Source organism: Bombus fervidus, chromosome 7 (genome assembly GCF_041682495.2).
Source record: "Bombus fervidus isolate BK054 chromosome 7, iyBomFerv1, whole genome shotgun sequence".
Classification (NCBI taxonomy): domain Eukaryota; kingdom Metazoa; phylum Arthropoda; class Insecta; order Hymenoptera; family Apidae; genus Bombus; species Bombus fervidus.
Genome location: NC_091523.1, coordinates 14,823,687 through 14,847,640, shown reverse-complemented (window position 1 = coordinate 14,847,640; position 23,954 = coordinate 14,823,687). Strand labels below are relative to the sequence as shown.

The following is a 23,954-nucleotide window of genomic DNA, read 5'->3' as shown; positions in this document are numbered from 1 at the left end:
AAGGAATCGAGCCGCGTGTTGTTTGTTTGGCAAGCGTGGCGCTTCCTTGCGTCGTCGGCGTGCTCGAAACTTTCACGAGAATCAGGAATAATTATCTAGGCATCGACTATGAATACCTGGCGGCTAGAAAATCACGGCGATCCGCCGTGGTCTCTCCACTCACGGTGGAAAAAACATGTAAAATGCCACCGGCTTTCAAAGGCCCCGCGCTGTCCTCTACCATGGAAACTGGTTTCGTCGGAGAGATTTCTTGTCGATCGGAGGAAACGTCGTCTCTTATTATCGGCAACCTTTTACTCCCACTAGGAACTGATTCCCGCTAGGAAGTAACCGAATCGATCGAGAAAATCGGGAGAGACCAAAGGTGGAGAAAATTTAGAGAATCTAAACATCAGGGAGATCGAAGCTAGAGAAAATTGATAGAAAGTCTAAATCGAGATATCAAGAACATGTTTTAGGTGGTTGGTATTTTAATTGATCCTTATTATTTTTATATTTATTAGTAACAGGTCTTAGTCCAATATTATGTAATCGTTTTAATATTTTCGTCAGCCAGTGCATACGTGAATTGGACATTTTGGTATTCGAGAGACAAATCATAAGAATTTCTACCATGTTCTTTCAATCGTTTGAAAGTATTTTGTACGATACGATGACCTTACGATAGTTGGATATCGTAGTTTGTCAAGGACTGTTTGTTGGAGAACTCAAAGAATAGTATCTCGATAATAGAGCGCGATAAGAGGATAATTTTTGACGTTCCCTCGATTTCATATCAATGTGACGTTCATCGAAGCCGTAGCGGTGACACCTGGTTAAACGGATTAAACGAGTACGCAGTTTCGATAGCGAACTGCCAGATCGTACAAACTCGAATATGTCGCGTTCAATATGCTACTATCTCGTTGAGTACGTTCGTCCACTTGTCACGATGCTTCTTCCAGTCTTTCGTACTACACGCCTATATTCGTATAGCAGCCGCGATGTCATTCGCATTCCTACGATCTTCCACTCGACCTTGTAAGCATCGCTACGCGATCAACCTTCGAAGGTCTTTGAATGTATAGCATAAAGCTAATGTTTAGTCCCTCGATTACAGTAAAATCCCATCGAAATCACAATAAGTACATGTATGTTGATTTTCCGATCGTAATGTCACTCTGCGATTAAACAGGAGGATTTTCACATTGCGCAATCGGAAACTGTAAATAACCCATCAAGCGTAAAGACGCAGATGTGTTTTAAAAATAATCGACAAGTTGATAAATTTTATGAAAATCAGAGATGTTTAATTATCCAGTTATCAAGATGAGGAATATTCAGAAAATTTTGAAGAGGATGAAAAAGCACGCGTTTAGCTCCAGAACCAAGTACACGTAGAATTATGGTAATACGAGTTTGATCAGCAATCTACCGAATCTTAAAACTGTTTTCCCCTTGAAAAATAAAGAAAATGTGACTTGTTCCGTATCATCGTGCAGAGTTTTACGAAAGTAACTACATCGGTCAGAAACTCGTCGAAACACGTACGCGTTGTAATCATCGTTACTCTGTTTCGCGGCTAAAGACACGAAGGAATTGGAATCGCGATTTCTTCGATGCCTCGCGATCTTATAGAACCGACCGGGTCAGTTCCCACGACGATTACCTCTACTTACCATTCATTCGCCACTCGTTTTCATCGCCAGAAGACTAGCAAACCGTCCCTGTGCCTTGCATCCACCAGTATTCGAACCACGTGATCCTCGAACGCAGCTTCTTTCGACTTGTTACCAGGCTGTACAGGTTTCCTCGCGTAACCCACCTTTCGCGGTATACCGTTAAAGTCTCTCTGCAGTATCTGCTCGACCAGTGATTACGCGATCGATTGGAGATGTACGATGGCAGAACTTCTTCGAGCTGGAAGAATTATCGCGTTGGATCGAGTTGTTGGAGGCGTGAAGCGAGAGCTACGATGAACAGACCAAGTCGGCAACAGCAACAGCGGACACAAGGAAAGATATGTGACGATTGAGCACGATCACGTGGCCAGCACACGCGGAAATCGATGGTTCGACGTGCATTCGGGACAACGCGCCGTGCCGGACTGGCTCACCAGTAGGCTGACTTTCTTCCACGCCGCTCCGCGGATCGCCCCTTTGATTACAAACACCGTCTCCTGTCTCTTTCCCCCTTTCTCTTTCCCTCCTTCCCCCCTGTCTTCCCTCTCCAGTTCCTTCTCTCTTCCTCTCACATCTCCACTCTTTTCCTCTCTGTTCGGCTGTCTACCCGCGTCCCCCGTTCACTCAACCTCCTTTAACCGCGAGCCAAGTGCCCATCCGTACCTCCACCATTCGAGTCCCCTTCTGTGGCCTTTCGAGCAATTTGGTCGGACCTGTCCACTGAACTTTGAATTTAATGACACGAATCGATGCTTAAAAATCGAGAGTTTAGGATGATTGGATGACACCGGTGTGTTTAGAGATCGACGTCTTCTCAGGTGAGAAATTAATGTCGGGACTTTACCAGCAACCTTTGGAATTTAATAACGCTAACGTTCGCCAATGTGCAAAAATGGAGAGTTTAGAGCGCTTGGTGTAGTACCAGTTCACTCGGAGATTCCGTTCTTTTTCGCGACAGATTGCTGCCGTAACTTTCGAAGCTACGTGGTCGGACCTGTTCGCTGTTCGAACCTCTCGCAAGTTAAACCAACCAACTCCGGTCGTATAAATTTCCCAATTTCATCGCCAATTGTCATTCAGCTTCTCCAATGTATCTACGAGTTATCCTCTTAACTTCGCCAGTCGTATAGACAATCGTACATTCCGATGTGAATTCCAAAGAACATTTGTATCTGATATCCCGGCTTTTTCTATTCTTTAATTTATAAAGTCGATCAGCTTTCTGAGTAGCTCGTTTAACAACACGAACGTTCGTCGATACGCAAAAATCGAGAGTTTAGGACGACCGTGTCTGGATATTGACCGCATTATGTCGAATTGAGAAATTGAGAGAATCGAACGGAGTAAGGCTGTTCGAAAGGTTTCGCACTTTCGAAAAAGTTATCAGATTTGAGCGTCGTATAGCGTTGGTGCGTTCGAGGAGAGTTGTAAGGAACCGATCTCACCGTCGTATCGCTTCGACGCGCACCTTGCTTCGACAGTGTGGCCTACCAGCCGATCCAACCGAACGAGATTCTTGCGGTGTGCCTGCGTATTATCCGCGGTCGTCGATGCCGCACTTGACGCTCCGAATGGGGCGCGCGTATTTCCACGTTACGCACCGATTAAGCGGTACGCGCAATTTCTGCTCGAGTTACGCACCATCAGTCACTGATACACCTGTTCAAACTTTGCCGGTGTGTAGGCTTAACTTTTGGAATTTTGTCGAGTTGAAAATGGTTACAGGCGAAGAGAAAACAGGCTACGCAAATTGTATTAACACCTAGAACTATCGACGTTTAGTATATTAAGTTGACAATTAAGCGATTGCGGATTTTGCTATTAGATTTTGGTATTGACAAAATTCGCAATCACTTGGTTGCCAATCCAATGCACATAGCTACGTAAATTATATATTTGAATTACAATTATATATTATTTCATACTTGGATTTTAGACTTCGATTTCTCATAAATATCCGTAGCTTAGTTAGAACGTACGAAACGTTCGTTTTCTTCGATTGAAATAAATGTACTTTCGCTTCTCACCGAAGCAACTGTATTAATTGAACTATTGTCTGACTGAAATCTTGACACACTTTTGCTCGTCGAGATATTTATTTTCGATAAATATTTCTGTCCTGGATTTTAGAAAATCTTCCCAGGGCTATCCTGTTCTTAATTTTCAACGTTGATATCGCCACAACAATAATATTGTACATTCGTTAGCACCAGTTTTATTAAGTTGGATAACGAAATTGAACATTTACGATAAACCCGAGGTTGATCACTTTGGCTTGTAAGAAGCTCATTCGACGATGGAATAACATTCTTTGGTATTAACCCGCTGAATTCGAATTTCGAAGAAACGACGTTTTATGCGAAATCAACATGATAAGTACGGACAGACGAATGTTTCTTCGTCATCTTTTTCGATGTTCGTCAGAAAGTCCAGGTTTAAACGCTTAGTTTTTGCAGGAGATTGTTGGTTGCTCCTACGAGATTCTGTGGCGCGCCGACGTCCCATATTATCCTCCGACTTTCCATAACGATTAAGCCAGGAGAAAAGTGCCGGAGGCGTACTCTCTGTACGCCTTCTTCTTCTTCTTCTTTGCTATTATTACATTCCTCCAGTTCCGTCTCTTAAGGCAAGCACGTTCTTTGGTCTAGTCGACCGAGTTCGAAGGTTCTTCTCTTCTGACGATCCACGTAACTCCAGGTTGCGCCTACCCATTGCGTGACAATTCGCGAGGAACATCAAAGTAAACGCGAAAGGCTGTTTTCTGACGAATTAGGGTTCTGACAAGTACGTCGGAATAATCAAATGTATGTATGTATTTACGTTGATTATTACGAGAGTGATTACGTTGCATACGTTTCGGTTTCTCGAGATGCATCAGTGATCAGTGAGTTTCTAAGAAGATCTCGTTTAACGCTGTTAAACGTAGCGTTCCTATGGTTAATCTTGTCGCGTTCAACGCTGTATACGCGTTGCTTTCATCGTTATCAGCGCGTCCTTCGACTTTCGACTAAACTAATTGCGATATCGACGAAACTTTTGGCACCGTGTTGGATACGGTTTGCTCCCGAAGGCATCAAATGGTGTCGAACGCAGCAAGCGTTTACCACCGTACGATAACGATGCTGCGTTTAACAGCGTGAATAGTGTGACTATCCTAGTTGATGTATCTAATAAGATTCTTATGGTTAGTCTTGATTTCTGCGTCCTAATAATTACGGAGTGCACGTAGTAACCAGTTAACTACGTTTGACGAGTATAGTCATCGTCGCTTGTATTTATTTACGCACTCTACGACCCAATCCCATGAGAAATTTCTAAAACTAAATTCCGTAATTAACCGGTTAATTATATTTATCAATTCGTCAGAAAACGCATTCGCTATAACCGTAATCTACAGAAAGAAGAACTCGCACGATGCACGAAAACATTGTATCGGAGGATGAATGAGAAACTCGTGGTAGCTCGTATCCCAGAAGCACCTGGACTATCGCGAGGAAAACGCGGTACTCGAGTTACGTCGATTCGATTCTCAGCGATATAGCACTCGATAGGTAATCCTGTCAGACGTGTCCGACATACCGCTGGCCCGTTTTGCAAAACCGCAGACCCATCGTGCGGCTGCGAACAACGTCCAATCCGTCGACCATTGACGTTTCCTTGCTCCCACCGCATCGATACGCACACAGCTCGATTCCACTCGACTACATCGTTGTTGATTATTTACCATCAAAGGCACTTTCGCCGGTAAAACCGTGCCGGTTGGTGGCCACGCGGGCGAAAACGCCGGTCGGAATGTCGGAAGTGGAATTATGCAAAAGCCGCAACAATGCAACGAGTCGCGGAGGTTCGAAAGCGGCGACGGCCGTGAGAATGTTGCGCGAGTCGTTTATCGGGATCGGTGATTCAGAGCCAGAGGCGAGAAGCGTTCGTTTTCCGCTCGAGTTTCGACGTGCTGCGGCGCGTCGTGCTTTCTGCCGCCGTTAGAAACTTTATGGTGCACGATATACGATGCCACTCGATTGAAAGGGAAAAGAGGTTTGAATAAACGCTATCTAAAGACAGGTTCGATTACTCGGTTCGTTTCATAGATCAATGTAGCCTAGTGGACGATTTCCGATGGTTACGGAGAATGCTTGCACGTTATTATATTTATTATAGCGCTTATATGCCAATTAATTGTAAGATCTAAATAACTACGCATCGGAAAAATTTCAACTCACGAAAACGAAAAGCGCAATCCGACAGAAAATATTTCGTTGCGAAAATAAGAGTATCTATCGTACAAATACTTTTGTTACAGCCACTGTAAGTATATCTACGTTGTAGTATTTTACGTACACGTTTCTTCTATAATCAATCGCATAACACTGTGTCGTAAATGAAATCGATCCTCGTAATTCTGACATCCAATAGTCGGACGTTTAACGACTTCGCTACTCGATTCGTTTCGCTTCCTTCGCGTTTCTATCCATTACACTTGCCTTCCGCTCGAGGATGAGTTCTTCCTGGCATGCCGCGCGCCGATAATTTCCCGCTAAAAGTACTTTCGCTCGTATAACCGCGTTGCACAGCGAATATGCATCAGAACTGTAAGAAACAGGCCGGAAGTCGTTTATCGCCACTGAACTTAATGAATGGTATCTGTATCACGGCGCAGCGAAGGTTTTTCATCGTTTCATATGGCGTGCAGTCTCTGCGGACGTCTCACTGCCTCTCATAGGGCTATAACGAGCCCATGTGTAACGCTGTCCGCGCTCGTGACGCGTTTATCCGCAGATCGAGCAGACACGATCACGACAATTATGAAAGAAACGGCGGCAAAAAGCGCGACGATGCAGCTTACGACGCTTTCACCAGCGCGAGACTCGGTCACTATCGTGTTTTCTAATAGAGGATGTTGTTGCATCGAGGTTGTTCGTCCCGGATATTTTCCGGAACGCGATTTACAGACGATAAAATCTGAGCGAATCTACGTGGTTTTTACATTTTGCACGATTCGGATGGTTCGTGCACAGCGCATACGAAACTTGAGAACCGAATTATTTGTAGCAGTTCGATGGTTGATTTTACTTTACTAGCTTTTTAAATGTCAGCGAAATGATGAACGAAATGTCATGAAATAACGAGCGTCGAGACTGAATTATATAATAAGTATAGCCATTGCGAGAGAACGTGCGAAATACCGTCGAACTTTGGTAATTCAAGTACCCTGCCAAACATCGGGGTGAACCCATGTCTCACACGTCATAATTATCGGTCGATAACGTTCAACCCTTGGCTTAACATCGCTAGAATGTCGAAGAAAGTTTCGTGACATTTGATTCGCCCGCAAAGCATTTAATGCGACTTATCGGTCGTCTAAAAATTATCGAATGCCTCGAATTAAACGTTCCTGCGAGAAATCTGCGACATTATGATGTTTCTCATACGCATCCCAACGAAACACTCATGGGTGTCATACTGATATCAAGCGCGTAATGTTAAATATCAATAGTGTTTATTCTCCCACCGATATCTTCCTCCAATTTAGCCACGTAATTAAGAATTTTTTGTTTCCTATCGTATCATAATATATATTAATTTGTAACGAACTTGATTTGTACAGATTCGTACGTATTCTTATGAATTTATTTTTCACAAATTTATAACAATTTCATACTTGGTTTATTCTTTCCCGTAAACAAACAAACAAATAATTCGAATTTGTTGAAGTGGTCATCGCTTCTAAGAGGACTCTACATCTGGTCTTTTTAGTTTTCTCAAACACCGAAGCCATCGACAGCGTATAGACAAAAGATTGGGACGAAGGCAGACCTTAAACGGTAGACAGGCGACGATGGCTTCAGGGCTTTCAGTCATAGGGTACCATCGCTAGATCTGGATCAGCGGATCTGGGCCAGCTCAAATTATATTCCGACTTGTATTTACGCTTCTGTATTAAAATATATTTTCTACTTTACAATTTATCCACGCGTCCCTTTGTTCATATAAATCTAACAATCTTAACAGAATTTCAAGGTAGGAGTTAAAATTTTCTAATTAAGAACGTTCTCATAACGAGGCTGGAAGGAATGAACAAAATCTTAGTCTTACAGAGATTTTCGAACTATCAAAGTTCATCCACGTTGGAAACGAGAGAAAGGCGTTTGTTTATTCGTTACCGAGCAAACATAGACTGATCGTAACTGTTTCGCTACAACTAAATCTCTATTTCGTTCACTGGTCGCTTTGGATATTCGTTTTGGATCAAATACGGGTGAAAACGATCTTTGTATCGTCGACACGGATGAATCATCCACTATGCACCTTCAATCTGTTTATGTAATCTAAATTCGCCGCTAGTTTCCCGATCGAGGAATCGAAAATCGTCCGGATATCCTGCAGCGATCCATCGGTGTTGGATCGATCGTTGAGACGAGGAGAGGGGCAGCGAGAATTCCTGGCAAACGACGATTCGTCGAACGGGAGTTATACGGCTGCGGGCCTCTGGTACGTTTTAACGGTATATTTCCATCGCGCGAAGATCTGGGTTGCTGGTACGAGCGGCGGCATCGGCGCAAAGTGCGCGTCTGATTTCGCTTCCGCGAGGTCGATAATTAAGGAGCTGAAATCGTAAACGACGTGAATGGAGAAAAAATAGAAAACGATTTTTTCTAGCGGGAAAGAACGTAGACTTTAGTAAGCGGAGTATGGCGGAGATGGTTATGAACGTCGAAACAATTTACTTTAGCTTTTTTCATCTGACATTTTTGTTTGTACAGTGATTTTACATTGCAAATTTTATTTACTTTACGAGCGTACATTCTCCCTTGACATCAGGATATTATATGGGTATAATAAATTATGAAGCGATATTTCATCCTTTACTCAACGTCTCTGTCTTCTTTTCGGTGACTGACCCCGACCACGCGTTTTCCATTGGCACGCAACGCGAAAAGAACCGTCCAGCCTTCGGTGACACGCGACTGCACGGGAAAATAACCGTGTTTCATGGCGTTGAACAACGTTAACGATGAAATCACGGCGTTATTCCTGTCGCGTAATCGTCATCGTTGCCAGTCGCGTGTGCAGTTAACTTTTACGTAATAATCGAGGAAAGCGTGCCTCGTCGCAACTGTTCCGTTTACACCACACTAGATCGTCCTTGTTCAAGTAATTCGAAGATCCATCTGCGAGTTACGCCAAAGCTGTGCTCTGCCATGCTATGTTTGAAGATATTTCCCTCGCTACATACAGGGTGAGTCACAAATGCCTGTCCGTGCTTCAGGGGGGGGGAGCGGACGTGAATTTACGCGTTAAAATCGTCGGCTGTGACTTGGATTCACAGAGGTCACGCAAAAGTGAACGAGGTTGAGAAAGAAAAGAGCGAACCGAGTCACAGTTTCGGACCGACTTCAATTCGAACGCGTAACGAGGACGATCGACAGCTCGCCTAGCAATTACCGATTCCGCAGACCGTTCCGTGAACATCGAATCGCGTGGAAGAGGCAAGCCGATCGAGCAACGGTGCATAGGCGTCGCGTGCCAAGAATTTCGCACGGTGTTACAGTTCCTGCGCTATCGAACTTCCATTTAAAATATTTTTCGGATCGCTCTGATTTACTTACGAGAACAACATTCTTCCGTTCAAAGAATTTTTACTACTTCAATAAGATCGCAACATATATAAAATAACCGGTTTTTAACGGATCATGTATCACCGAGCGAGTCTTAAACGGATAAAGAAAAATTGCAGTCAGATATGGAAGAGAAATATACAAAGATAAGAATATATTTATCGATAAAAGAGACGGTAAAAATACTATCAAGCCTACTAGAGCAACGATGTTCATATGAGTCACTCAAAATTTATATCGATCGTCTTCGTGAACTGAGAATTATAAGAAATGTACGACGTTACAAATATTACTCTTTTACGTCTCCTTGAAATCTACCATTGCACTCTACTTCCAATATGCGAGCTGATAGAAAGAAGTCATCTGTTTCCGGAGGATCGAAAATTGATCGCTATTGTATTGTAATTGTATCTGTATAACCTTTTGTAAATCGAGAAATTTATTAAAAAATGCTTCTAATTTCGATTTAACTTCCAATAAATTCACTCGCACATTCCATTCCTCTTTTACTTTTTTCTCTTCAAGTAGGCGCGCATTCCAGATGAACGTAGAGGATGATGCGGGAAAACGAAAAGACTGCAATGGCTGCATGGACTTTCGTGAAAGCGAATCTTTTTTTCGCCGATCGTCTCTCTCTCTCTCTCTCTCGTTTTGCCTGTCTCCGCCTCTCTCTCCGAGGAGAGAAAGAGCGGAGACTGCCGCCTCCGGCGACGGCGTAAAAGGTATGCGGCAGGTGGCTTTCCGATCGGAGTTGGTAGGAGTCTCGATAAGCGCGCGCGCGCGCATCCGTGCAACTTCGAAAGAGGACAACGATCTCTGGTAGTCTGTTTTGGAACTGTATCTCTATATGGTGTCCAGCAATGTCCTCCTCGATGTTCTTATTACTAAACTGCCAACATTTTCGTCAACCGAGAGGAGACCTTGAATACGGCCATTTAGGTCTAAAGGCCATTTAGCCGATTCAGCAGATTTTGGAAGGAACGCGATCTTTAAGTTGCACCGCAAGTTTCAAACACCTAACGTTCTTCTTATTTTACGTTCAACGTAATGTCGCGTAGATGTAATATCTGCGATTCTTTGCCATTAATTCAGCTTTCACTTTGAACAAAATACTGCGCTACTACCATTGATCGATCCTTGCTCGAAGTTTCCACACAATTCATATTCATATGAACGTGATTTGACAAATGGAACGTAGATAGAAGATCTTTTTGAAATCTAAGAAGAACCGACTCGCAAGAAGACGCGTTAGCATTGGAAACATGTGACTTATAGTTTGCAAAATTTCACTAATGATATTAGATCAACCGTGCCAAAGAACTCCGTACGTACATTTTACAATTACTTGGAAGCCATTGCCATGGTATCTCAACTTTCCTGCTATCGCAGTTATCGGTCTATCAACGCGAATTCTTCTTTGCCTGACTCGGTCGGAAGAAGCATCCTCTTTTCTTCCACGATACGACGTCCTCTTGATCTCTACGCGATCTTGGATCTGCCCGCGGCGCGCCAGGAAACAGCTTGCCGGTTTCCGACATAGGTGTCAAAACGGCAGGAAAAAAAAAGAATCGTTTCCGTGGAAACGGCTCGTTTTCGTGGGTTAACGACCCTGAAATTTTGCGATCCTCGACGAGGCACGGTCGAGAGAGGTAGAAGAGGGTGGTGAAAAGGGAGACGGTACGGTCAGAGGTATAGAGAGACGCGAAGAGCACGAGGCTTCTTCCTCTTCTTCCTGCCCACGTACGGGAACAGAGATAAAATTGGAGACGGTTCGAGGAACAGGTAGTAACGGTACCTGCTGGTTCAAGCCACCTTTTCAAGTATCTAACTTTGAATATCGCACTTTGAAGTTTTCAATGACGCACTCGATTTAATGGACTTATCCACGAGGATTGATCCATCGATTTCCATGGAACGGTGAAGAACGTCGGTGATTCCTTCGCCAAGTCTCCGAACCATTTACGACGCATTATAACGAGACCGTATCTAATTAAATCAGTGTTTCGTCACGCCATTATTAAATGCGTCACGTTGCGACAGTTTCTCATTCTGCCCGCCATTGACGAAATCGTCTCACGCGTGTAGCGTAAACTGGGTTAACATTGGCAGATGCGAGCTCGAACATTTAGAACGAAACTTTTACGGTTTTATGGTTTGTACGAAGATAATCGCAAGGAAGACGTTTGATCGATGGCACCACCGACGGTATTTACTTTTATCCCCGAAATTTTCTTCAAAGCTATCGTAAACTGGCGTAAACTGGCTATCGTAAACTGGAATTTCTTCGAAAGAAATATCGAAAAAATGAAGGCGAATGTTCTTTTTGGAAATTGTACTCGATTTGCTGTTTGCTTGAAAAATGGAGCGATCTTGCTGTAACCCGTTACGCTGGTTAAGTCCGAACAACAGTCGCGAGACACGAACCATCTCCTCGAAGACGCTTAAATTTCCGTTAAAACTCATGGTACAAAGATCCAGAGAAGCTCGCATCGAACGACCAGTTATCTCCGAATATGCTCACCGATCAGTCATCACCTTGTATCGATGCACTTTCCGGTGTTCCGAAGTCCAGCAAGTGGTCAGAACCCTGTACACCTTCTTTAAGCTCGCCTTTTCGACCTATCGTTAACGCGTTCCACGCAGGTCGCGTAAAAATCTTTCCTACGTAGTCCAATTGTACAAAAACGTAGGAACGTCCAATTTTCTTGCACGTATTTTCCGAATGTTTCTTCTTTTAACGAATATCTTTATCTTCTTGTACATCGTCTTATATATAATCAGTCGCAAAAGACTTTATAACAAAAGAGCTTATTTTTTATTTAAACGAAGCATATATAACTTCTCGTATGAACGATAATACCAAGTATTAATAAAACTGCTCTTTGCAGCGAAGCGTTTTATTTCCATAAAGACGTTCTTCTTATACAGTGTGCGTATTGCCTCAACACTAGAAATTTTTCCTTTCATATATAATTCCAATTTCGTAGTATTCGTCTATATAAACGCTTAAATGCACAAAAAAAAAAACGTTGAAATTTCCGAAAGATAAAAATGTTCGTAGTGGAACAATAACATAATTGAAGAGAGAAATATTTATACGTGACCAGCTCGATGTGCCAGCTTGTTAATTTAATGCCAAAGCCTTCGATTCCACCGTTGTCTTACCTGTTTCACAGAAACGTAGTAGCCTTCTTATAGCGGTTGAATCGATAGGTAAAAATCGATCAAAGGGTGATCGTGATTGGAATTCGTGTCTCGATCGGCGGGGCTCCGCTGGTAAAACCATCATCGTGGAATAAAAGGATCGCAAAGGTCGCGACGATTCCGAGTCGTGACGCGAAAAGGCACGTTCTTGAAACGTGGAATCGAGGTCAGTCTCTCGGTGAACGGGCTGCAGTTGCACGTACATACATATACCGAGTGTCATGACGAACACAACAGACACGCGGGAGATGCAAAACGAGGAACGAAATCGGGATATACCTGTTTGCCGTTCCGCGGGCCGACGATTCCCAAGAATCTCGTCGTCGAAGATGCCGCCATATTTGGTCGCAACAGCTTTCTAAGTTGTTCCTTGAAAACTCATTCATCTCGCAGGCGATCGAAAACCATTGCTGGAACCGATAGAAGGGCTTTGAATTTTCAACATACCCCGCTTAGAATCAGTGTGATTTTCAAATACACGACAATTTTCAAACATAGGTGAACGACGCGATAAGTCGTATTTCTCATTCTTCGTGAGAGAACAACTTTAAGATCAATGTTGTACTTATTAGCAATCGATTCTGTATGGAAATGGTCTCTTCGATCAATTGTGAGAAGAAACACGTGTCTTTGTCATCCTCTTGTATATCTTACAATAACGTCAGCTATGCAGATTAATATAAATTTCATCACCATTCTCACAATTTTCTAATGTTTCTTAAATCTTCCAAGGTTCCAGATATTAAAGCGTTACGATAGCGAGTGTTAATAGATCGTATGAATTCTCAACCACGTGTTTCAATATACACGTATTTCTTACCTATATGTACACTTCTGTATAAGAGTCTTAGGACGTTTAGTATTAATTGCTAGAACGATATAGATTACGAATTGTACGTTGTATTTGAATTCAATCTATAAGGTATCAGAATACTAACGTACTTTCTTTGTCGTATAACTTGATATCTCTTTCTTAATTTCGAAGCTAAATGCAATAACCATCCTAAGACTTTTGAACAGTCGCGTAAGTGTATTTATTGGCTTGGAAACTAACTGATTGCTGATTTTGTCATTAGGTGGTAATTATTTAAATAATTCAATACAATGTACAATTCGTAATCTATATCGTTCAATTAAAAATACTAATTAGGTGGTAAGTACCACTTAATGACAAAATCCGCAATCACTTAGTTTATCTAAACCAATATATTTTTATGTAAGCGATATAATACGTCGAGACTTGAAAGAGAAAGAAATAGACAAGCCGAGGCAGGTTTGTATCTTTCACAAAAAAGTGTTTTATTAAAAAACTCGTATTTGGTAAATAAAATTCTGTCTCCACTTTGCGTATAGCGTAACGTATAATCGTAATAGTAAATTACAGTTAACGGGGTAGTCGGACACACGAGGCGGCGGGATTGCGAATGGAATAAAAGCTTCCGTCGGCCGTCTCGGTTTCTTTTTTTTTTTTTTTTTTCCAACGTCGAGCATTACAATTACAATTATTACGGTGATTAGTAACATTCCTCCATCTTTTTTCTTTCTATTCGATATCGAAGAATAACGGCTCGTTACGAACAATCGTATGTTTCTTCCTGGCTTGACAACGTGGCACGTCACAAGGGATTGATTTATCGATCGATAACGTTCGATCGTTGTATACCTATGGATCGGTCGAACGATGTGTTACAGGGTGATTTTCGCAACGGGGACGGGTTACAGCACTTTCTTTTCGTCGCAGCGAGAACGATAGTGAAAGCACGTCGTGCATTATGTTCGACAAAAACGTCTCGTGAAAAATCCCGAATATAAATGATTCTCCGCTTTCAAATCTGCACATCGTCGTGCGAATAGAAGAGAGTTGTTGCTATTTTAATACCTGCTCGTTCGCCACATATAGCCACGAGATCTGACACATTTGCAATCGCTTCGAATCCGTATATGCAACGAAAAATTCGATTCGTTTCGTACGTAATTCGAAGCTTGGAATTCTTACGTGTTGATTAAGTTTTGGGTGCCTCGAAAGCTTTAAAAATCTTGCAAGTCTCCAACGTTTTGGATGTCTTGAGAATTTCGATAGGTTTCCAGAGCTTGATAAATATTATATTTATTATCTTGCAAGCATTTTGTCCAATATTCACACGATGAATCAAGAGTGTCCCCTTGTATTATCGATATTTCAAAGTTCCTAACAAAAACGCAATTTGTCAATAAATATTAACGATACACACATAAATTTACAGTAATAAGTTAATTGAGAACTGAAATTGAAATATCGACAATACATATTGATTATTTAAAGACACCCTCGATGAAAGTTTCAAATGTTCCAATTGTAGACGTATTTATGTCCACTATTCGTCTTCTTAATTTTCAACGAATATCCACGAATGTTAATATTTCGAGTTGCAAGATTTGCGTGACATCCGAGGCTCGTAAGATTCGCAAAACGTATCCAAATCGTAAAGACTCTTGAGAACGTTCAAAGATTCCAAGCTTCGAATAACGTTCGTGAAACGATCCGAATTTGCTACAGTGCGGTGAAAAACTGCGAATCGCTTCGAAGATAAAATTCGGCCGCCTGTCATCGGCTACGTGTTTCGAATTGGCTTGCGAAACGAGAAAAGATCTTCGCGTACATATGTACATTTTCAAGTGCGCCATATTATCGAGAAAGGAGAAAAATCAAGGTGTCTGGAAACAGTGGCGCAAAATCGACGAGGTTACGAAACCAGGCGTGTCCCGCGATCGTAATTCAGCCGCTCATTGTACGTCACCGTCCCGAAAAGGAATTTTCTTGGCGAGTAGGCCACACGGCACCAAGGACTGGTTGGAAATGACATCGCACGGTATTTTGCCGATATAATCACACGGCGACGATGCACGTGCCGATGATCACGATATCGTCGCTCTTCGGACGCCAGCTCTCGTTGAAATCTCATTTCTTCTCTCGGAATTGAAACTTTTCAAAAAATCTCTAGGACGTTCTATTTATCTATAACGATCTAACAATCGGATTTTTCTTCTATTGTCGTTAGCGGTAGTTGAGCACCTATCAGCGATTACCGTCTCTATCGCGCGGTTATTATTTATAATCGACCAGATAACGTAAAATATCGACGATAATAGGAACAACGAGGAACACATGGTGCAATTTGCCGGGTCAGTGTAAATAAAAATTTCCTCCGATTTCGTTTCTGTTTTTAATCGATTCGTAAATCGTGTCCGATGACTGGTGATACAGCCGAACAAGGAACGATTCGTCGTGAAAAAATACGCCGAACATATAGAACAAAGGTTTCGCGTATGAACCTTCGTTTGTAAGGAAAAGGAAGTAAATCGACTTGAGAGTATGCAGCAAGCAGAGGCAATCGTTGTTCCTGTTCTTGAGAAACTAAAAATATAAATCGTACGTTACGACAACTATAATTTAGTTGGAAAAGCACGACTGCGTATGAGACGTTATGGATGATATTTCGAAGAATTTCTATGCGAATAAAATTAATTGTTTAAAGCTAATACACGGTTCTGTTCTTATTTATGAAATCGTTCGAATCAAACGCAATAAAAGAAACTATACATAATACAGCTCGATAGAAAGTGATACGTAACGATAAGAAGCAGACAATGATATTGTTGATATTTATAGATACAAACACGAGCAGAAATAGAAGCCAAGTTGAAGCTTCGACTCGATACACCCGAGGCAAGTAGATTTTCAAAATTGTTTTTCTCGAAAACGAAGCCTCGTGCGCGAAAACTTTATTCTTCAATTTCGACTTACTTTTTCGCGGCGAATCGTTGCTTGTTCGGTCGTAGCACCACTCTTACCGAACGCTCTGTGCAACGAAGAAGCGTAACAGTTCGAACGTGTCGATAACCGATATCGGACGTGTGTGTAGAAGGTAAAGGCCGATGATGAAAGCATATTTGTATCCGCGCATCGCAAGCTCTTTATTGACAAATAAATACGACAATAATGTATATACAAAAAAAATAAATAATAGGAAAAAACGTTCACCAGTTTTGTTCGACGAACAAATTGAACGAACGAACAACGACGCGGTCATCGAACGATCATCGATCTCGTGGCGCGTCGATCGGGAACGAGAATCGTTGGACGAGGTCGCATTCGTTTCTACAACGCCCCACAGGGCAAAACGAAACATGCTTGCGTTCGTATTGATCATTTTCTTCTTTTGCATTTTTTTTCCTTTTACGGGCTTAAACGTAACAATACTAATAGTATGGTAATTCTAACAGTCGGATTAACAATACGTGATATTTTAAAATATCTTTTGACTTCTTTTCTTTTCTTCTTCTTTTTTTTTTTCTTTTTTTCTTTTTTTGTCCTTATGCAAAATACGGTCAGCGTAGAAAAACTTCGTTTACAAGATCCCTATATAAAAATTAGTGGTTTCTCCGAGGAAGTCGGTGTCAGTGTTTCTTTCTTCTTCATTCTTTTTTTTTCCTCTAGAAGGGCGTTAAACGTATATGGTGGTATCGCAGATACGCGAGTAAAAGTTTTGAAGAACAGACAGGAAAAGAGAAAAACAACAGGGAACGAAAAACGATTCCGAAAAATAATAGGAGCACGGGAATAAAAATGGTAAAATGAAACGCGTGTATGTACGAGAGGAATACGAGAGAAAGAAACAGGGGGAGAGAAAGAGACTATTATCGTTTTCAAGGAATATGCGTGGAATTTCCTTTCTCGTTCGATTTCCTCTTCCTTCTTTTGTGCACTGTCGTCGTCAATGCGATTCTCGGCACGGAGGACTTGTGACAATATTTCCCTGATTGATTTCACGCTAACTACAGATCAGACCAGAGCTTGAGCAATCTAACATTGAGCAGTCGTGAGAGAAAACGTTGTCTTTTGGCCAGAACTAACTAAGAGGCAGTTTCGCGCGCGAACAAACGCGAGATTATGTTAAAAAGAGAGAGAGAGAGAGAGAGAGAGAGAGAGAAAGAGAGGGAGGGAGAAAAAGAAGTGTCGAAAAAGAATACTAAAAGAGTTACAGTCGAAGATAAATCCGAAGGAAGATGTTGTTGGAATCGAAATTTTTGTCTGTCAAATGTGTTATCTTTACCTAAAAATCTAAACGTAAATACAAGAAAATCTTAGGTTACTCGTGTTATGTATGTACATGACTAATCGTACGTAAATTGCAGTGTTAAGAGTAAAAAGAAAGGATATGGAATAGGAACAAGAGGGCAGTCCTCGGTGTGTTACTTAAATTACGCTGCTGCTACGTTTTCCGCGAAAGTAGACGTATTATCGCGAATCGGTCCCAAAAAGACAACGAAGAAAAAAAAAACAGTAGACGAAATGCAAACGTTGACGAAAACGTTCAACCATTGTGTTAAACATAGAAAAAAGGACAGAGAGGGAAAAACGGGTAAAAAAATCGCTGGAAAGGGAAACAGAGCGCGCCAAATCGAACGCGGATTCCTTTGGAAGATGGCGAGCGATTAGACGCGTTCGTCCGAGGAGAGAAAATTCCCCACGAATGAACGCGAGCGTTGGAAAACAAGAGGCGTCGAGAAGGAATCGAGGAATGAATTTACTCATCGTTCAGCCGAATCTGTTGAACGTACGATAGGTCCAACTGTCAACGTTCTTTGCAAACGATTTTTGATAGCTTTCGCGTGGAAACAGTTCCTTTCAAACGTCTCCTTCGAACGATCGCCCATCCTTTTTCGTCGAAACAGTTCACCGATCGCGTTCTCGCGGTGACAACGAAATTACGTGCATCAGTTCGGCTAGGTGATCGATACGGGGTACATATGGTATCATATCGATACAGGCCAGACGAGCTTATCACCCGTTGAAATTTCTGTCTCGCTGCGATCGCTAACATCGATTTCACGAGTTTGCGTCGCGAAGTAAGCCACACACGCATTCGTCGTTTCACAATCAATCATTTTCTTCACAGACACACGATTATTCTAATTTTCTTCTTTCAACGGATACACGCGGTCGCAGTCGTTCTCATAATCTTACGCGTTATCTCTGTAATACCAGATTCTTCGTCCTTAATATATATATATATATATATAATATATTTTATATATTACACGGTCTCAAAACTATATAGGCCTAAGAAACTTCATTCTTTTAGAGCCACGAGCCACTTTGTATGATATAGAGAGAACTCGTCACTTCGTAGGAAACATTTCTGGTTAATCTTACAATGCCGTATGCATACGACGACGCGCGGCTGCACGCGCGCCACGTATGCGTACGGTCTAAGCGTTAACTGTTTATTCGAGTTACACTAAATACTTTAGAATACGAGCGAGGCTTCACATTGTTTTATAATACAACGATCAACCGCGCGGCTGATCCTCTCGACGAATCAAACCGCGCGATCCGTTCTTTCCTAGAACTGGCATCCTGCGAGTCTCTGCTCGCTCGACGCTCCACGGAACAGTTTCGAGAACAAGAGTCGCCTTGAACGTTAGGCGAAACAGCAAGAGCTGCGAAGGGCCAAAAATGCTTTCTCAGCGATCCTCGAACACGATCGAGCGATCAGAACGATTGCAGCGATCGCGACTTTTATCTCGTCCTATCTCGTCGCGTTTCATTGGCCAATCGCGCATACACGTTTCAACATGTTGGCACCTGGACGCGACGAGATGATGCGGGTAATCCGAGGAAAGACGCGAAAATCGAGGAAGAATCGACGATCACGCCAGGCGCCACGGTTTGGCATCGTTAACAGATCACGCGTACGAAAATAAATCGCACTCGTGAAAACATACAGTCGACTCGATCTCGATTTCCATCTTCATTTCGATGTCGATCGCGCTCTCGTCCGCGAGCGGACGCGTCGAGCAGGAACACGCGCGGTCTTGCTCTCGAATCGCAGCTCTGTCGCGTGTTTTTGTACGATTCTCGTTGCTTCGACCTATGACGCACGAATAATGCGCAAAGCGTTGCGGATAGAGTAGGTACTTTGACATTAGGTCACTGGTGCTCGAATCTCGTTCTAGCGGTTAGCTTCTGGCCATCGAGTGCGTAGCGGTGTTTCGGTCGCGAAGGCAAAGAGAGCGTTCCGTGAGGATGGCCGAGTGAAAACGGCGCGCGCCGTAAACGTCGACGAATCGAATTCCAGTTTCCTTTTTCTCGAAACGCGTTCTACGGGCCAACACCGGACGACTAACGGACAAACGCGTGTTTCAAGTTTCTTTTTCCCCTTACGCTGGTTAATTGTCTCGGGCGCGTAACCAGTCGAGATTACCGAACTCACGTTCCCACGGAATTCGATTTTCCGCTTCCTTCGATCGCGCCTCGTCGATATCGCGGATGATCTCTCCAACAGACTTTCCTTCTGCTTCCGCTTTCGTCTGTTTGCGAAACACTCGGTTCGATTCCAGCAGCGCGCGAAGGACGCGAGAAAGGAACAAAGTACGAGCGATAGTAAGTAGTCTCGAGGAGATAAAGGAGACGATATCCGTCTCGTGGTGAATGCTCCATGAAACAGAAAAAAAAAAAAAAAAAAGAGAGGGCAACGTTTACGGAGATGAAAAAATATGTATATGTACGTACGTAGGTATATGGAACTTCTACCATGTCGTAAACTTACTCAGCGAATACGGATGTAATAAATGGGATTAGCTAATCAGTCTTATGTTAGAGGCTCGTTAACGTCTAAATTCAAACTGCGGTATCGCGTCGCTGGCGGTGGACTCTTTTTTCTGGTTTGCTCGACGTTTTAGCTATCGACGTACTTTGACGATTTCACACGCGTCACGATCGATCGTTTCGATCGATCCGGACTCTATCACCTCGAGCTAAACAGTCTACGTTCTCTCGCCTAACTCAAAAGCACGGTGGAACGCGCTTCTGAACTGATGTTCGATTTCTTTCCCTTAACCTTCGGCAGTGCGAGAAACTCTTTGTTCGTTAACCGCCCATTTTCCTTTTCTTTCTCCTTTTTTTTCTTTTTTCTTTTTTTTTTTTTTTTTTCTTTTCCGACACGCTCGTGTTAGCACCAAACGAGAGAACAACGGGTAGCGAACAGCGCTCGAACGCAAGGCCGCGAGCGATGCTTCTATTGCACGATTTCGAGGATTACTGTTTCAGAATCCCGATTTCCCTCGAACGAATGAATCGAGCCACGGTAACTGGTTTCTCGCAGCCACCACGGGGAAATCGCAAGGAATAAATATATATGGAGACACGTTGAATTTCCCTGGATACCACGTCCCCTGTAAGATTACCTTCCGATATACGAAATAAAAACGAGAGGAATACGAACGAAGCTGTATCAACCGGTTTCGTATATCTGTCCATGACAATAACAATGACACTTTATCGTTGATAGATCTCTTTAAAAATATGGGATAACTCGAGAAGATTCATACCTATTCGATTCGTTTCCACATATATTTCTTCTCTAACGATCGTCGAACGACCTAATCTACGGTAATAATGGCATTCGTAAAAGCCTACAGTCGTGCAAAGTGGCAATTAAAACAGTGATTCGCGTCTATTTCTTGTAAAATATAAAACCGCCGTAACCGATCGGCTGGCTCGCCTAATTGCCACTTTGATTTGTAAACGCGGTCAACGAAAGGAAGCCGATGTTCCCTTCACCTTACGATTAGTTCGAACGAAGAAAAGCGCATTAACGGAATATATATATATATACATATATATATACAGGCGCGTGCGTGCATATATAAATATACATATATGTATATACATATTTATGTATGTATATTTTATATATATATGTGTGTGTGTATATATACATATTTATATATGCACAGAAGATGAATCGCAAATCGCAAATGTTCGACGCGATCGCGATGTTTTATCATACCTCGGCCGTTATTCATCAGGCCTGTAAGGGGACGCTAGTTTCGTTCTCGTCGCTTTTCTCCGGACTATTCGGAAAACATTGTCGAATTCGTCTCACACTTTCGAGCCGCTTCTTTCTTTCGGCGTGAAAAGGCAGTGTCTGCTGTAACAAGCGGATGCGCGCAAATGAAAAACACGGATTTATATATAATGTAATATATCTTACGAACGTAATAATAGGATACTTAGAGAGACGAAATCAAGAGACGTTCACGTTTTCTACGAAAATAATTTGTCAACGTCGTGGATAAACAAGGACATGTTTAAACGTATCTAAAGACTTAAAATACGACTTACAACTTGGAACTTGCCGTTTTAAAACACCACTCGTTCGAAGGCGCGATGTGAGCATGCATATGTACGTAGAAAACGCGTCGCAGAGTTATTGGAACGTTTGCTGGAAAGTCTGACTCGCCAATTGTCTTACAGACACTGCCCCTTTCGATGATTCGTTCGATTCCTGAATACTCTTCAATGTCTCGTGTCAGACCTTCCCGAATAAATTTCACCACAACGTTCAGAGACTGACACCAGCAGTCCACGTACGCGATCTTAAATCGCTTTCAGTTGATCCAGTCGCACCCTTCGCGTCGTGTTGCTTGGGCAACGACGAACTCAGGGTGCGAAAATGTTAACACTACGTGGTCGTACCACTTATGTAGCCATTGTTTAAGGTCTCCGGTTTGTTCACGTACTCAACCGGTGATTTCATTTCCTTTTTCTCCATACCGTTGTCGATATTGATGGTGTCCATCGATGGGAAGTCGACCCGCAGCGGTACCGCTTCCCTCTTCTCCGCGGCCGACAAAATTTCTGGGCTACCATTCTCGTAATCTGGATTGACCAGCTTCGAAGAGTTCGGGCTGCTCAGGAAACTTCTTTTGCTAGGATTTTTCGGACTCCCTGATCTGTTGCTGATCGATAGCTGGCTCAGGTTGCTTCGCGAGGTGCTCTTCGCGTTTATAAACGGAGAACTCTTCACAGATTTTAAACTGTCCTCGACGAATGGCAGGTTTAGTACGTCTTTGCCCGAGGCAATCGAATCTGCGGAGACACCGTCGAAATCGTCGAAGCCGGCCTTCAACGGCACGTTCGATGAGTTCATGTCGTGACAGTTCGAGTTTGTTTTCGAGTTCTCGCCGTATGAATCCATTCTGAAACGGGGACTGAAACTGTTCTTAATACTGTTTGGCTCGAAGCTCGCGAAATCGCCGAAATCCTGCCTCAATGGAGAATCTTCCTCCCCTTCCGCTTCCTCTTCTTGTAGATCTTGCAACGTAGCCAGTTCCAAGTGCCTGTACATCAATTAGAAACATTGTGTCAGAAGGACTAGCAAAGAACGTGATCTTACGGTAGCGCTTGGATAAATTCCAATAAATCGGGCATCCGTATTCTAATCTTTCGTAAGTTGTTAATTTAAACAATAAGTATATTTGTAAAGAATTATTGTATAAGAAAATATATCCCCCCCCTTTTTTTTGTACCTAATAAATGATAAAAAGAAATTTTTTCTCCAAAAATATTCAGCCCTGAAAAAGTTATTGGAATTTCAGCGAGCATTAGCATATTCTAATAAGAAAAGTTCGATGCTCACTGATCTATCTGTGGTGAGTTGGACTTGTTTTGATTCCTTGCTTCCACTCCCTCTGCACTGTGATAGAAACTGACATTCTGGAAACGGTCCGAATCGATATGCTTTAGCAACATACTCGCGATGTCCATAAACGTGGGTCTTCTGGTCGCCTTGTGTCTCCAGGTGTGCTTCATCAGTTCATACAGCAACTCTGGACAGTTCTCTGGCCGTTCCATAACTCCTCCTTCGATCACGTACCGCAGAACCTAATGTACGTTAAGAGAGGTTGTGACGATATAAAGAGACTGCGGATTTTTATACAAATTTCATATCGTTGTGAACATAATTTTAGTTAAAAATTAAAACACACGTACCTGCTCGTTCGATAGACCTTGGTATGGCTGCGATGCAAACGTCACCATTTCCCATAACACAACTCCATAGCTCCACACATCCGAATAACTGCTAAAAACACCGTCTTTCAAACTTTCTGGTGCCATCCATCTGACCGGCAATAAACCTTTGCTTCCTTTTCGATAATAGTCCCTCTCGTAGATGTCCCTCGTCATTCCAAAGTCTCCCACCTTTACCGTTAAATCTTCCGCAACCATGCAATTCCGAGCGGCCAGATCTCTGTGCACGAATTTCTTCGTTGAGAGGTAGGCCATTCCATCGGCGATTTCAATTGCCATCTGAAGTATCCTGTCTAATTTTGGTGGCGCGTTAATCATGTTCTCGCATGTGCCTGGCCTGTGACTCCTCAAGTACCTCTTCAAGTCGCCGTTCACCATCAACTCCATAATGACCAAGGTTGGTTGCCCACGAGTTACCACGCCAAGAAGCTTGACCACGTGATGAGCGTCGAAACCCCTGCAAAGAAAAGATTCGCATAGTCATATAATTAAACAGCGGATGTTTCTCGACTTTTAATTACATGGAAATCAAAGACGCCAGAGTATATTTTTATTTTCTTGTAGATAGATAAGCACGAGCACCGCGGTTATTTTTGCCTTGCAACTTGTTCGGAT

The 23,954-nt window shown here is 42.6% G+C and overlaps 2 protein-coding genes and 1 long non-coding RNA gene across 12 annotated transcripts in view; 1 reads left to right on the top strand and 2 right to left on the bottom strand.

The window, feature by feature from the left end:
- Bbg (PDZ domain-containing protein big bang) overlaps nucleotides 1–2,113 on the bottom strand; it is a 60,686-nt gene extending 58,573 nt beyond the window's left edge. For both annotated transcript variants that reach the window (XM_072006430.1, XM_072006431.1), the window contains exon 1: nucleotides 1,659–2,113. In XM_072006430.1, coding sequence (XP_071862531.1) covers nucleotides 1,659–1,661 — 3 coding nt within the window. In that variant the 5' untranslated portion in view covers nucleotides 1,662–2,113. The remainder of the gene's footprint in view (nucleotides 1–1,658) is intronic.
- The window catches only part of LOC139988747 (uncharacterized), a 161,453-nt gene that overhangs the window by 29,143 nt on the left and 108,356 nt on the right, over nucleotides 1–23,954 (top strand). The gene's annotated exons all lie outside the window — the stretch shown is intronic.
- The window catches only part of Inr-2 (insulin-like receptor-like), a 79,619-nt gene continuing 69,420 nt past the window's right edge, over nucleotides 13,756–23,954 (bottom strand). For 4 of the 5 annotated variants that reach the window (XM_072006436.1, XM_072006439.1, XM_072006437.1 and 1 more), the window contains 3 exons: nucleotides 23,301–23,796; nucleotides 22,948–23,192; nucleotides 13,756–22,648 (listed from right to left, as the gene is read on the bottom strand). In XM_072006436.1, the coding sequence (XP_071862537.1) occupies nucleotides 21,991–22,648; nucleotides 22,948–23,192; nucleotides 23,301–23,796 (1,399 nt within the window). In that variant the 3' untranslated portion in view covers nucleotides 13,756–21,990. The remainder of the gene's footprint in view (nucleotides 22,649–22,947; nucleotides 23,193–23,300; nucleotides 23,797–23,954) is intronic. The other variant, XR_011800194.1, reaches the window with a different exon arrangement.